The sequence below is a fragment of the Cetorhinus maximus genome, chromosome 11 (assembly GCF_964194155.1).
Source record: "Cetorhinus maximus chromosome 11, sCetMax3.hap1.1, whole genome shotgun sequence".
Classification (NCBI taxonomy): domain Eukaryota; kingdom Metazoa; phylum Chordata; class Chondrichthyes; order Lamniformes; family Cetorhinidae; genus Cetorhinus; species Cetorhinus maximus.
The window spans coordinates 92,777,836-92,794,194 of record NC_135889.1 but is presented as its reverse complement, the minus strand read 5'-3'; the positions used below and the strand labels follow the sequence as shown (position 1 = coordinate 92,794,194).

The 16,359-nt window shown below is 43.4% G+C and overlaps 1 protein-coding gene across 1 annotated transcript in view; it reads right to left on the bottom strand.

Annotated features, from left to right (window-relative positions):
- The window catches only part of thsd7ba (thrombospondin, type I, domain containing 7Ba), a 976,108-nt gene that overhangs the window by 634,416 nt on the left and 325,333 nt on the right, over positions 1-16,359 (bottom strand). Inside the window, exon 5 of the mRNA XM_078552479.1 lies at positions 1,403-1,572. Within this exon, the coding sequence (XP_078408605.1) occupies positions 1,403-1,572 (170 nt within the window). The remainder of the gene's footprint in view (positions 1-1,402; positions 1,573-16,359) is intronic.

Sequence of the window (16,359 nt, the reverse complement as noted above, 5' to 3'; positions counted from 1 at the left end):
TCAATTTCAGGTTGCCAGTAAAACATATTGATAAAAAAACATCAGGATCCTCCCGCAACTTCAAAGAGCTACAGGAAAAAAAAGCCATATCACATCAGCATGTTACATCAGCAACTTGTGGTTTAATTTCTCAAAATTGAGGATTTTTTTAAAAGAAGTCGTGACCTGTCTTAACACACCGCTCAGTAGTACGCAATAACTTCAGGGAGATCACACCTTAATTTTAGTTGGACCACTCCTGAAGCCTTTCCACAAGAACATTTATCGTGCTAAGTTAAGGGACCACAGTAAAGGCTTTTTGTTGCAATCTACAAAGAGTGAACAATAAAGTTGGGCAGCCAAGCAAAGAAGCAGATAAATTATACACAGCATGAAAAGACAGAAACAAACATACGGTTGACAGATTAGTCAATGGATGGAGATGGAGATGAAGATGGATATGGTATATTCGCTTCTAAATGGGAAAATGAGAATTATTGCTGATCTGGCATATTTTATGGAATACATTAGCATGATGGACAGAGGGAGTATAATACCAGCACAGATACAGTGCTTTAAATAGTGAAGCCAGCATTTCAAAAATTCACAAATATATTTTAACTCTGCAAGAGATACAGTGACATCCCAGAAGCAATGCGACAAATAAGATTCCAATATTTTCCTTCATTCCCAGAATACAATGAATTTAGCAATATCAATTTTTCTCGTTCTACTTTATAAAATTAAATAAATCTAAATTGTTTTCCAGGTGTTGTGAAAGAAAATATTACTGTATTTTGAAACCTATAAGTATCTTACAGTATCTCAAAAGGATAAAAGCTGTTGAAGCACACATTGTCCTTTCGTAGTACAACATTATATCAACAACATTACCAGCAAGTCTTAGCATTATCAGTCATTATTTAATGATATTCCTTCTTATAAGACCTGTGATATTGTTTAATTGTACTTGTGGTGCTCTCTTTTTGCTCAGTGATGAAAATGAAACCAACGGGAACAAGCTAAACCGGTAAATGTCTGGAAATCAATTGCTGGAACATGTGAATAAACTTTAAAGATTTCAGCTTTTGATAATATGTAGTTTGACATGTCAAGTGATAAGATATCCTATATAGATAAAATAAACTGGGAATTTCAGTCTAAGTCTGTACAGATACCCCAATCTATACGAACATATGAAATTGATGAGCAGGAGAAGACCAGCTAGATCATTAAGCCTGCCCCATGCTATGATGGCCGGAGCATCAGGATCGAATATCTCCACCTTTCCACACACCAACACGCCACCTGGATGTGTAATCTCCTTGGAGAGGTATGGTCACGCAAGTATAATACTTTAGAAGTCATGGCTTTTATTCCTACAAAAAGGGAAATATCAGACATGTATGCATGATTACAGTACCTTCTTTTAATTTCTGTTTGTTAACTTCCCCTGTTTTCTGTGCACAGTAAACTTCTCGTGTCTGTATGCCACCTCCACACAAGGTTGATTGATTGCTTCTGCGCCGGTCCTGCTGACTGAGTAGAGGCGTCACCTGGCACTCATTCCAGTCAGTGGTTTTCCAGCTATACCTAATGGAAAATGAAAGTGGCATATGGTTTCCTTTCTTTCTATTTATAGATCTCCATACATCAGCAATTTCATTGGAAAAATCAAAGCTTACATTTATGCTCGTTGATTAGTGCATTCTAACAGTTCCACATTTTAATGCACTAGACTCAAAATTTGTCGATGTCCAAGTCTTTACTCTTAGCCGTATAATAAAAATTCATGTCTGTACATGTTCATGAAAAAAAGTTTACAAAATAATCATGTTTATAATTTAATTGATCGCCAAAAGATAAGTTGAAGATCTTTGAATAACTCTTGAATGGAAACAAAGTTTCAGCATTAGAATTAATGTGATGATTTTATTTTTCAGACATTGTGAACTGAGAAGTGTACTTGCATTTTATATTTTAAATTATGAATTACTGAGAACAACTCTCCTAGAATCATTTACTGGAAATATTTAAAAGTTTTGAAGAGACATTCATGTTCATATGGGTTCAACTTGGGCAATGGAAAAGGTAGTCTTGGATGATAAGTTGTTGATGGATTTGATTTAAGCCAAAACAGCAGTCCGTATATTTATATTATTTATTGGCATAAGTTGGGGAAAGTAAATCTTCAGTTTTCCCAAACATTCAGCCTCAAAGGAAACAATGAGATGCTTTATTTTGACAAAGATGCTTGGAGCTGAAGCTGACTTGCCTTTCTATGAAGAAGACTGCGACCCCAAGCTATGTAACATTACTGAGAAATACAGAATGAAACAGCAGAGGAAATAAATCTCAACTCCCTGACTAGTCAGAAAATATACATGAGAAAACTAAGGGGGCAAATGGAATAAGGCACTCCATCAATTTTTGATTGCAAGCTTTTGTAAAAATTACTACACACCTAATATTTTCTAAAATATCTTATGAACCGGAGTAGACTCTTTTGGCCCCGTGAGCCTGTCCGCCATTAAATTAACTCATTAATCTATGCCTCAACTGCATTTATCTGCCTTTGTCCCATATCTGTTTACCCAACAAAAATCCAGCAAATTTAGGCTTGAAAATTTAAATTGACCTTGCATCCACAGCCTTTTGAGGGAGTGAGTTCTAAATTGTCACACTCTTTGTGTAAAAATGTGCTTCCAAGGTCAATATACGCTTCCTGAGGTGCAGTGTCCAAAACTGAACACAACGCTCCAGATGCAGTCAGACTAAACATCTGTAAAACTGAAGCATCACTTAATCTCAAGGGAGTTGGAATTTAAAAATGAGAAAGGACAACATTCCATTCGCCTTTTGCTTACTTTTTGTACACGTGCATTAGATTTCAGGGATATGCGAACTTGAACAGTTAAATCCTTTAGCTCCTCCAAAGCTCCTTATCTCTCACCTAAGAAAAATATTCCAATTTGTCCTTCTCAGATCCAAAGTGGATGACATCACATGTCTCCATATTGAAATCCATCTATCTGCTCACTTCGTTGCTATGTAACTTCCATCTCCCATCCACATGACCTACTGTCTCTCCTGGATTAATGTCATCTGCAGACTTGGATATACAATTCTCTATTCTTGCATCCTTGACATTAACATAGACATGGTGAAAAGCTGAAACAACTGTTTCTTGGATTCAAACCCTTCAGCACCAGATACCATCATATTAAGTCCATTATGTTGCACTCCTTGATTTATTTGTTAGGTCATACCACTGCTTTTTCGTTTCAATGTTACACTGGGGAAACAAATAGAAAATAGTCATTTATGAACTTCAATGTCCTTATTATCCATTATAGGCTTTCACCTTAATGGACTCACATTTCCCTTTACCTTCCTCTTCCTCTTAGTACATTTATAAAACCTTTATTGCTACTTATATGCAGAATCTATCACATCCAAATGATTCCACCTCCTATGCATCTGCCTATCGTGTGATTTGAACTGTTTTGTTTGTCGGCATTTTGCAGTTGTAATGATGGTGAAACTGTCAGTGTTAGCCATCATTACAACTGTGAAACAGACAGCAACTTCTGACATCTGCATTTAAATCCAGAAATTGTTGTCAGTGATTCCCCGCTCCCCTACAGGGTGCTTTGTTGAAATCCTTACAGATGGAAATTGTGGTAAAGTGGAGTACCATGTACCTTTAAGAAAATGCAAGTGGACTAACCATGTGACAATACTGACCAATCACTCTACAACGAGGGCTACTGGTTAACTGTAAGTCTAGAGCTGGAGGTGGTTGTGGGAGCATGCAAGGATTTAATGCTCTGCCTTCTGTTGCAATAAACAATCACAGTTTGTTCTCTCTCCATTATTGATAGCAAGCATCAACTAATAAGTGTATATGAAGGCGTGCAATTTGAGTTTACTCGACTAGTGAACTCATAAGGCTCAAGACATAAAACTGGCGATGAGGATGAAAATAGCAAAATGGTAAGACCTCTGAGTGAGAATCCACAAGAGGGGTGAGCAAAACATCAGAAAGAGAATCTGTACTTAACTTGTAAACTAGGTGGCAATCAGAGCAGGAAGCAGTGCTGCAGTTTTAAATTTGAGAAAAAAGAAGGGAGAAGAAATAAAACCTGTAGAATCGCGATCACAGGGATCCTGCCAAAACTCGAAAAGAGCGCAAAACACAGCGCAGAAAAGCCGACAGCTGCAGAGACGGAGTTGAAAAAAAATGGTGACTGATCTTAAAGCGGCAATACATTTAAAGAGGTACATGCAAGAAAAATGGCTATGGGCACAAAATTAGAAGAGACACCAGAGGGGGCAACTCTGCACAAGGCATAACAAGAATCATTCGAAGGCAGTCAAGAAAGCCACAGTAAGCCAAACACCTAATTGGGAAGTCATCGGAAGTGCAGTCCCCTTGCAGTCATTCACGATGTTGCAGTTCAGGCGTGTCGATCCATTCGACCCCATTTCAGATGACTGGTCTCAGTATGTCGAACGCCTAACGTTCTTTTTTACTGCTAATGACACCGTGGGGGAGGAAAAGAAGACGGCGATTCTTTTATCCACATGCGGGAGCAAAATGTACGGGCTGATCCGCAGCCTTACGTCACCTAACACCCCCGACTCGAAGACTTTCAGTGAGTTAATAAAAATTATACAAAACCACCTGAGACCAAAGCCCTCAGTCCCTATGCAGCGCTTCAATTTCAGTTCAAGGAACAGGCTTCCAGGGGAGACAATAGCTGACTATGTTGCCATTTTAAAGACATTAACTGAATATTGTGAATTCAGAACATCCATTAGTAATATGTTGAGAGGCCGACTGATATGTGGGATTGGAGATGATACAATTCAAAGGAAGCATACCGAAGCTAATCTAGACAGCCATGGAGAGTGCTGTTAGAAATTCAGAAGCTATAAGTGATACACAAAATGGCACCATCTATTTGGCAGGATGAGATAGACCGGCAACAAAAGGCACAAAAACATCGGACCCCACAAAAAGGCAGGAAAAAACAGCAATACTACGTGAAAACCCACAAAATGAATGAGAGAAATGCATTCAGACATCCAGTGGGTGATCGACAATTCAAACAAGTCGAATGCTTTTTCTGCCACCGCTATGGTCACATAATGCGGCATCGCAGAGATAGACTGAGACAGCATTGTAAAGACAAAGGGAGAAATTGTGAAATATGTCTCATGGAAGAACCAGAAGAAATAGAATCAGACATCCATTCATTATATAACCTGAAAGTGGGTAGAACTGAGTCAATCCAAGTAGTCATAATAGTAAATGGACAACCCATTAAGATGGAAGTTGATACTGGAGCATCGATGTCCGTCATTGGAGAACATATATTCAGATACTTGAATAAAGGGACCTATCCTTTAAGATTGGAAGTTTCAGGCACTAAACTGAGAACGTACACAGGTGAAGAAATAAGGCCGAAAGGACTATGTCAAGTCTTGGTGATGTATGGGGATCGATCAGAAAGATTGCCCTTGATAGTGGTGGCTGGAGAGGGTCCCAGCTTGATAGGCTGCAACTGGCTTGAAAAGATTAAATTGAAATGAGCCAACATTTTTCAAATTACAGCCATAACCACAAGATGTAGGAGCAGAAGTAGGCCATTCAGACCATCGAGTCTGCTCCGCCATTCAATGAGATCATGGCTGATCTGATAATCCTCAACTCCACTTTCCTGCCTTTTCCCCATAACCCTTGACTCCCTTACTGATTAAAAATCTGTCAATTTCAGCCTTGAATATACTTAATGACCCAGCCTCTACAGCCCTCTGTGGTAAAGAATTCCACAAATTTACAACCCTCTGAGAGAAGAAATTCCTCCTCATCTCTGTCTTAAATGGATGACCCCTCATTCTGACCTCTGGTCCTAGACTCACCCACAAAGGGAAACAACCTCTCAACATCTACCCTGTCAAGCCCACTAAGGATCTTATATGTTTCAATAAGGTCACCTGTCATTCTACTAAACTCCAATGAGTACAGGCCCAACCTATTCAACCTCTCCTCATAAGAAAATACCTCCATACCCGGGATCAACATAGTGAACATTCTCTGGACTGCCTCCAATACCAGTATATCTTTCCTTAGATAAGGTGACCAAAAATGTTCTCAGTATCCTAGGCGTGGTCTAACTAGCGCCTTGTATAGTTTTAGCAAGACTTCCCGATTTTTACACTCCATTCCCTTTAAAATAAAGGCCAACATTCCATTTGCCTTCCCTATTACCTGCTGAACTTGTATGTTAGCTTTTTGGGATTCATGCACAAGGAGCCCCAAATCCCTGTGCTGCAGCTTTCTTCAGTCTTTCTATTTAAGTAATATTCAGCTCCTCCATTCTTCCTGCCAAAGTGCATAACCTCACATTTTCCCACATTATATTCTATCTGCCACGTTTTTGCCCACTCACTTAACCTGTCTATATCCCTCTGTAGACTCTTTGTGTCATCCTCACCACTTGCCTTCCCACCTATTTTTGTGTCATCTGCAAACTTGGGGATAGTACATTCATTTCCCTCATCCAAGTCATTAATATATATTGTAAATAACTGTGGCCCCAGCACTGATCCCTGTGGCATTCCCCTAGTTACAGGTTGCCATCCCGAAAATGCCTCCTCAAAGAATTCTAATAAATTTGTCAGTCATGATTTCCCCTTCATGAAGCCATGCTGACTCTGCTTGATTATATTACGCATTTCTAAATGCTCTGCTATTACATCCTTTATAAGGCTCTAACATTTTCCCAGTGACAGATGTTAAGCTACCTGGCCTATAGTTACCTGTTTTTTGTCTCCCTCCCTTTTTGAATAAGGTTATTACATTGGCAGTTTTCCAATCCTCTGAGACATTTCCAGAATCTAAGGATTCTTGGAAGGTTACTACCAGTGCATCCACTATCTCTGCAGCTATTTCCTTTAATATCCTAGGATGCAACCCATCAGGTCCTGGGGACTTATCAGCCTTTAGCCCCCATTAGATTTCCTAGTTCTTTTTTCGCTAGTGATAGCTACAAAAGGTTTACAGGAATTGCTGCAAAAGTATGCATGGATTGCAGCAGTTCAAGAAGGCAGCTCACCACCACCTTCTCAAGGGCAACTAGGGATGGGCAATAAGTGCTGGTCCAGCCAGTGAAGCCCACATCCCATGAATGAATTTTAAAAAAGCTTCCATTTTCAATGATGAATTAGGAAGGATTCAAGGGCTACAGGCCAGAATCCATGTCTACCCAAATGCAACCCCCAGATTTATAAGAGCCAGACCAGTCCCTTGTGCTCTATGGGACAAGGTTGAAACCAGACTGAACAGACTGGAAAAATTGGGCACCCTACAACCAGTGCAATTTTCTGAGTGGGCTGCATCCATCGTACCTGTGCTGAAGCCAGACTAAAGAGTACATTTATGCAGTGACTGTAAGCTAACTGTCAATAAGCCAAACTTGATAGACACCCAATATCCAAGATTGAGGAATTGTATTCAAAGTTGGCAGGGGACACTACATATTTGAAATTAGGCATGAGCCATGCCTACCAGCAGGTAGAGTTGGAAAAGGACTCTCGGGAATTCATCACCATTAATACGTACCGAGGATTGTATGGTGCTGTTCTGACATGTTTAATCCCATTTAGGTTTCATGAATCTCTGGAATTCCATACTAGTGAAAGCAGTACCATTATCCGACACAATAACTTGTGGTAGGCCATGTACACTACAACATTGGTGCAGCTTTTCAATAGTTACACATGATGTAAGTGATCTCACTTCATACACATCCATCTACTTTGAATGCGTGTCAATGATCACTAAAAACATGGCACCTAAAAATGGACCTACATAATCTACATGTAGTCTAACCCAGGTTGACCAGGCCATTCCCACGGATGCAGTGGAGCTGAAATGGGCAACGTCTGCTGTTGCTGGCACTGGAGACAGTGTCTCACCATTTTTTCTATATCACTGTCTATACCTGGCCACCAAATATAACTTTGTGCAAGCATCTTCATTTTCAAAATACCAGAATGCACACTATGAAACTCTGTCAATAGTGATTCTCTTCCTTGCAAAGGGATGACAACTCTTCCTCCCTGCAACAAGATACCATCTTGACAACTCAGTTCAGATTTATGAGCATTGAATGGTTTTAATTCTTCAGAGACATGTGTTTGACCATCATTGCAATGCCTGTTCTTGGACTCTTGATAAAATTGGATCCCGATTTGTCCAATTCTTTATCTGTTTCACACAGACTGGTAAGGAATCCAAGAAATTCAACACAAGTATCACCTCTTGAGGTACTAGAGCATGTGTAATGCTATCTGGCAAAGGAAGATGACTGAGGGTGTCTGCATTTGTTATATGCACACCCAGACAGTGCATAAAAGTGTACTCCATGACTAGAGGCTTCCCATTTAATTGAAGGGTAGCGGTTTGGTTTGGTTTTCCTGGCCTTAAGATGGTATTGGGAATAGTTATCAATATCAGCAGCTTCTGGCTCATTTATATTGTGCACTTCATTCAACTTGTCTGAATGACCATCTTGATCTTGCCCTGCATTGTTTTACAACATGCCCTTTTTTGTGACAGTAGTGGCATTCTGCCTCTTTAAATCTGTGAGGTTTCCAGTACATGATTACCCCCACATCATAGTTTATGAATTACTGGTGAGCTGCTTCCAGTATTTCTTTTTGTTTTTCAAGCAATAAGGTTGCCTCCCTGGTCTTTGCGCCACTCCCAGCGGCAGGTTCCGGCCCTAACTGCAGAAAGGTGCCATGTTGCACACTCTGCAAAGCCAGTGAATCCATCTCAGCGCTCTCCATAGCTAGCGCTATCTCCATGGCATGTTTCAGGTCTATATTAACTTCTGCAAGTATACGGCACTGAATGGCATTGTCCTGTACACCGCAAACCAAACAATCTCGCAATATGTCATTTAAGTATCACCAAAGTCACAGCGCTCTGTTAACTGTTTTAACATAGTGATGTATGCTGCGATCGACTCACCGGGGGCCGTTACTCAATAGTTGAACTTGAATCTTTGCATGACCACCGATGGTTTAGGCTGAAAATGTGCCTTCACAAGTTCTACAAGCTCATTGAAGAATCTGGAATTTGGAACATTCACAGCCGTCAGACTATGGATTAGGTTATAGGTTTTGCTCCCGCAGACCCTTAGGAGAATTGCCTTCTGTTTCTCCTTCGCTGTTATTTTGTTCGCCACAAAGAAGAAACCTAGGCGCTCTGTGTACTGACTCCAGTCCTCGATAAATGAGTCATATGGGGCAATTCTACTGAAGAGCGGCATTACTGGTGTGTATACTTTTCTTTCTTTCATCTCTTAAAAATCAAAATGCTCACATTCAAGAGGCGAGGTGCAGCATTGGAGCTATTTATCTTCATCGCCAATTGTAATAAACTTGGAGTACCAGGCAGTTTTCTAGTAAGAAACAGTAAACTTTATTTACAGAACTCCTGATGAAGTTACATGATGAAGGCTAAGGTTAGAAGGCTCCGCCCCTAAGATTACCCCGGCTCAGGGCTGATTGGTCTGTACAGTCATCACATGACCCCCATTACAGTATGAAAGGTTTTACTTAAAATTAATGCAAGGCCAATTCTGCATTTCATGCATTTCTATATACAACGTCTACGTATCATTAATGAGTGCAGATATGGGACCAAGGGGGGCATTGCTTAGCAAAAAATGATGGGACTATAAATTGCTGCCAGTGTAAATAACACTGAGCTAAATAGGGTTGTGCAAGGAAGCAGTAGACAATCCCCACAACAAATGCAATGCGGTGTAGTGATTCTGAAGAAATTGTGGCTTGTGTTAAGAACATAAATGCTGCCCTAAGTTGATATCAGACTCTCTGGCTACAGAAATCACTGCAGATGTTCACAGAAGCACTATGTGGCATTTGATTTCTAAGCAGAAATTTTATTGGTTTCCTTAACTCTGTTTGGAAACATCTTTCAGTCATGTAACACAGGCAATGATGTTTTTATAATGAAGTGAAATGTATGTTATATATAAAAACATACTGCAATATGTGCATTTAACTCTCTGCAAGTGTAAAATGAGCAATAGCGCTATTGCCCATTTTACCTCTCTATTGATTGATTTCAATTGAAGTAAAAATTGGGAGACAGGTAAAAAGGGCTGCCGACTCGCCATGATCCATTTTAGATGATTGAACAAAGTCCAGATCTATCTGATTATCCCTTACAGCAGAGCAAAAGGAAATGAAAAATTAGCTCTGTTGATTCTAAAGCAATCAACTTAAAATAATGGGCCGTAACTTCCGAGCTCCCCGGTGTTGGATTTGGGGGGTACCCCAAAGTTGCACTGGGGAACCCCTCTCGGAACTTCAAAGGTAAGGGCTTGCACGGCAATTGCCCAGAAGTGCAAACTTCCTCTGGGCAATCTCCCTGCTCTGGGAACCATCCGAAAATGTGATTTAACTCGCAAACTTCAGATGGTTCCGGCTGTGTTACACAAATAGGCCAGAAACTTACCTGTGTCAGGTGGGCTAGGCGGGAGCTGGTGGGGGCGGGCGCAGAGCCGATCACCGCCCGCGACTGGCTGTGTGCTGCCATTTTAAGTGGGCGGACTAATTAAGGCCTGCACAGCGTGATGCACGGCCGTTAGCGAGTGCTACCTTTGCGGGCGGTGGGAGGAGGGAGAATCGGGACCTGCACTCTTTCGCGCGTGCGCGTGTAACAGCGCAGAAATCACCCTGAGGCACAGAGCTGCCTCAGGGAGATTAAGCACATATTGAAATTTTTTAATAAAGAAAAAAATTATTTACACATGTCCCCTCACATGTTTGTCAATTTACCAAAATTTATTTATTGATTTTATTAAACCTTCAGGAAACCTCAGCCCACCCCTGGATGAGGTTTCCTGAAAAACGCGAAGGTCGCTTGTGCTCTTCGCCTGCCCGCCAACCTTAAGGTTGGACGGGCAGCGCTGTTAATTATCTAAATTACTTTCCTAATGGCCTTAATAGGCCATTGACAGTCCTGTTGGCGCGCAGCTGCTTCTGGTGCTCAGCCACTAAATGAAAGATCTAAATGATGCGCAATGACGTCAGGACGCACGCCCAACGCCATCGCGGGTCATTTTACATGTCAGCACGTCAGGTCTGCACACCAACGTCAAAACTCTGGCCATAGTTACTTAGATAAAATTGGAAGAATTAAAACATCTTCTAACTTCTGGGTAACTATTGTAAAGACAAAGACATGCATCCCCCTGGGCCTACCTCCCCAGGGTACTCCCCCCACTCCTTGACTACATCCCTCCACAGAGTATTCCCCACAATCCCTCCCCTGACTCCCCATGGGACTCATCGCGACCCAACCCAACTCTACCTCACCCACCAACCTGACTCCACCCTCCTGCCATCCCAACCCAACACCCACCTCTTCACCGCTAGCCCTCTCCCCTCCCGCCCTGACCTGACCTGCCCCTCCCCCATCTCCCCTGACCTCAGGGACCACCCCAAAATGTCAAACCCTCCCAGATGTCCAACCCTGCCAGATGTCCAACCCTGCATCTAATGTCCGACCCTACCCCCAACCCCCCCAATGTCCGATACCCCAATGTCTGACCCTCTTAATGGCGCCCCCCCGATGTTTGACACCCCCCCCACCTCCCTGATCTCCAGTCCCCCACCCAGCTCCCCAATGGACGATCTCCCCACCCCCAATGCCTGATGCCCCCGATGTCTGACCCCACCCACCTGATGTCCAACCCCCCCGGCCCCACCGATATCTGACCCCCCCAAATACCCGATGTCCGACACCACCCCCCTCCTCCGATGTAGGGACATAGGAACAAGAGAAGGCCATTCAGCCCATCGAGCCTGCTCCGCCGTTCTATACGATCATGGATGATCGAACACTTCAATGTCTTTTACCCACAGTATCCCCACAATCCTTTACGTCACTGTTAATCAGAAATCTATCAATCTCTACCTTAAACATACTCAATGACTGAGCTTCCAAGGCCCTCTGGGGTAAAGAATTCCAAAGGTTCACAACCCTCTGAATAAAGAAATTTCTCCTCATCTCGGTCCTAAGTGGCTTCCCCCTTATTTTGAAATTGTCCCTGGTTCTAGACTCCCCAACCAGGGGAAACATCTTACCTGCATCTACCCTGTCTATTCCTTTAAGTATTTTGTAGGTTTCAATGAGATCACCTCTCATTCTTCAAAACTCTTGAGAATACAGGCCCAGTTTTCCCAATCTCTCTTCAAAAGACAGTCCCACCATACCGGAACAAGTCTGGTGAACCTTTGTTGCACTCCCTCTATGGCAAAAATACCCTTCCTAAGCTAAGGGACCAAAGCTGCACACAGTACTCCAGGTGGGGTCTAACCAAGCTTCTATACAATTGAAGTAAGACTTCATTACTCCTGTACTCAAATCCTCTTGCAATAAAGGCTAACGTTCCATTAGCCTTCCTAATTGTCTGTTGCGCCTGCATGTTAGCCTTCAGTGACTTATGGACAAGGACATCTACACTTTCTAATCTCTTACCATTTAGGGAATACTCTGCACATCTGTTCCTTCTAACAAAGTAGATAACCTCACTTTTTTCCACTTTATACTCCATCTGCCATGTTCTTGTCCATGCACTAAGTCTGTCCAAATCCTCCTCTAGCCGCTTTACATCTTCTGATGTAAATGTTCATCTAATGTTCAACCTGAACATTAAGCTCCTCCAGGATGATGGGAGGAATTTCCACACTCACACTGGTCTGGCAGTGAGACCTCAGCACCAGCATCTTCCAACCTGCAGCAATGGCACAGTACAAAATTAAAATAAGGGGATACTGTGCTGGTGAGGGCTCTGAGGGCTGATTGGAGGGCAGGTGCAGGCACTGGGTGTGGGGTGGGTGGGGGGTGTCATGATTAAACGGGCACCCAACTGAATTGTGCATTCCCAAATGAGGAGAGAGGCACAGCTGAGACATGTTGGGAGCCTTTCAATGACAATGCAGAGAATCAGGAAAGTGAAGCAATGATATGCTTTCATGCAAGACTAATCCTGCAAAGTGGCACTAATTGATCTCCTTACATTAACCCTTTGTTCACAGTGTGGAGATGCCCAGGGTGATAACAGACAAGTGGGCAACTGGGCAAGCTTCAGCTGCATGTTAGAATTGTGGCACTGGCAGCATCACAGGAGAGAAGCCTCAGGCCCCCCTCAAATAATCTCAGTTCCCGGCTAAACATTTTCCCTCATGTGTATTCTAAAGAGTGTGGTATTAGAGTGCAGCGAATGAGAATCCAAGTGCTTGGTCTGAAAGTAGCACATCCAAGTGCCTGGCCAAAGCAATGTCATTGCAGTCAGTCATGTAAAATGGAGGTGGGGGGTGGTGTTGTGGAAGGCACACCTTGAAACAAGCCCTGTGCTGAGCTAGATTTTTGGGGCAATTAGTTTCCGACACTGGAACAAAGCCCTTGAACCCACATTCACTGACGAGCCCTTGAGAGAAATAGGACCTGTGCAGGCTGATGCTGCCTCATGCCTGTTTCTCACTGATGCTGCAGGGAGGAGACCATCAATAAGATAGGGCCTGGATTTATTGCTGCCTGCAAATTTGCATAAAGCAGGAGAGAAGAAGGAGAAGATTGCGACAGGGATGCCAAGGCTCCCAATCAACCTCCAACATCCGAGTCCCGCCAATGTTTCCCGAAAACAGATCCCCAATTTCATTGGGACCTTCAAACTTACCTGGTTTACAGAAGCTAGTGCCATAAAAAAGGGGGTGTGTTCTTCTCCAATCCAACTCTGTTGGACTGCGACGCTGGGCCTCGAGGACAGCTATGCTGCCTGGACCTCACCCATGGATTGTGCCTTTGCAAAGAAAGTCTGGAGAGAGATGCAGTGGTTGCTGTCGAGGTTCATCCCGAGCAGTTCTGTGACACAGGACTCTGTGCTCTACGGGCTGTTCCCAGGGACACACACCGAGACAAACATCGACTGCAGCTGGAGGATCATCAACTCGGTGAAAGAGGCGCTTTGGTCTGCCCGAAACTTGTTGGTCTTCCAGCACAAAGAGTTGTCCCCGACCGATTGTTGTGGACTGGCACAATCCAAAGTCCAGGACTACGTGCTGAGGGACGCACTAAAGCTTGGGGCAGCTGCCGCAAAGGCGCAATGGGGAAGGGTCGCTGTCTAAGACCTTTCTACCACAGCGCACCGAGAGACTGGGAACTGTTTAGAGCCCCTCGGGCTGTACAGATCAAAATGAAAGGCTGTAAATGATTGTAATATGGTTTGTACTGATGCACCTGGAGATACATTTTGTAAAAGTTTAACCTGGATTGTACCCTTGTAATGTTGTTTTTGAAATGGTTTTGAATGTGATTGAAGATTTTTTATGAATAAAGTATATTTTTACAATAAAAAAAAAGCTGGACCGGTCTTCCAGCACAAAGAGTTGTCCCCGACCGATTGTTGCGGACTGGCACAATCCAAAGTCCAGGACTACGTGCTGAGGGACGCACTAAAGCTTGGGGCAGCTGCCGCAAAGGCGCAATGGGGAAGGGTCGCTGTCTAAGACCTTTCTACCACAGCGCACCGAGAGACTGGGAACTGTTTAGAGCCCCTCGGGCTGTACAGATCAAAATGAAAGGCTGTAAATGATTGTAATATTGTTTGTACTGATGCACCTGGTGATACATTTTGTAAAAGTTTAACCTGGATTGTACCCTTGTAATGTTGTTTTTGAAATGGTTTTGAATGTGATTGAAGATTTTTTATGAATAAAGTATATTTTTACAAAAAAAAAAAAAAAAAAAAGCTGGACCGGGGCATGCGTTAGAAACTGGAAGGAGCGAGTGGCTATGGTGAAAAGGAAACTGGGCATGTGGGAGCGACGCTCCCTCTCCATTGCGGGAAAGAACCTGGTCATCAGGTGTGAGGTACTCTCGCTGTTGCTGTACGTGGCGCAGGTCTGGCCCATTCCACACTCCTGCGCGACGGCGATCACTCGAGCCATCTTCCGCTTTATTTGGAGGTCGAAAATGGATCGTGTCCGCAGGGACGCGATGTACAAGCCTCTAGATAAAGGGGGAAAAAACGTGCCCAACATCGCCCTCATACTGATGGCCACCTTTGTGTGTGGCTGCATCAAGCGGTGCGTAGACCCTCAGTACGCAAACACCAAGTGTCACTACGTGCTGAGGTTCTACCTGTCCCCGGTGTTGCGAAGGATGGGTCTGGCCACGCTGCCGCGGAACGCTCCAAGTAGTTGGACCGTGCCGTACCACCTGTCCCTGGTGGAAAAATTTATGCAGAAAAACACCTTTGACCACAAGTCCATCAGGCAGTGGTCAGCACGTAACGTCCTAGAGGCCCTGAGGGAAAAGGAGAGGGTGGACCCTGTGGGATGGTTCCCCGAGCAGACTGTCAAAGTCATTTGGCAGAATGCCTCATCGCCAGAACTTTCCAACAAGCACCAAGACGTAGCTTGGCTGGTGGTGAGAAAGGCCCTCCCCGTCAGATCCTTCCTACACGCCAGGAGGCTCACCCCCTCTGCACGTTGCCCTCGAGGTGGCTGTGGTGGGGAAGAGACCGTTGTTCACCTCCTTGTGGATTGTGCCTTTGCAAAGAAAGTCTGGAGAGAGATGCAGTGGTTGCTGTCGAGGTTCATCCCGAGCAGTTCTGTGACACAGGACTCTGTGCTCTACGGGCTGTTCCCAGGGACACACACCGAGACAAACATCGACTGCAGCTGGAGGATCATCAACTCGGTGAAAGAGGCGCTTTGGTCTGCCCGAAACTTGTTGGTCTTCCAGCACAAAGAGTTGTCCCCGACCGATTGTTGCGGACTGGCACAATCCAAAGTCCAGGACTACGTGCTGAGGGACGCACTAAAGCTTGGGGCAGCTGCCGCAAAGGCGCAATGGGGAAGGGTCGCTGTCTAAGACCTTTCTACCACAGCGCACCGAGAGACTGGGAACTGTTTAGAGCCCCTCGGGCTGTACAGATCAAAATGAAAGGCTGTAAATGATTGTAATATTGTTTGTACTGATGCACCTGGTGATACATTTTGTAAAAGTTTAACCTGGATTGTACCCTTGTAATGTTGTTATTGAAATGGTTTGGAATGTGATTGAAGATATTTTATGAATAAAGTATATTTTTACAAAAAAAAAGCTTGAGTCGGAAGCACCTCAGAGTGCAACATGATGTATGTTGATAACTCCAATACCATTGTCTGATTGTCTGTAATGACCATATTGAAATGATTGTAATATTCATTGATTGTATTGAAGCACCTCGTGATCCATGTGTAAAAGTTAAACTGATTGCACTT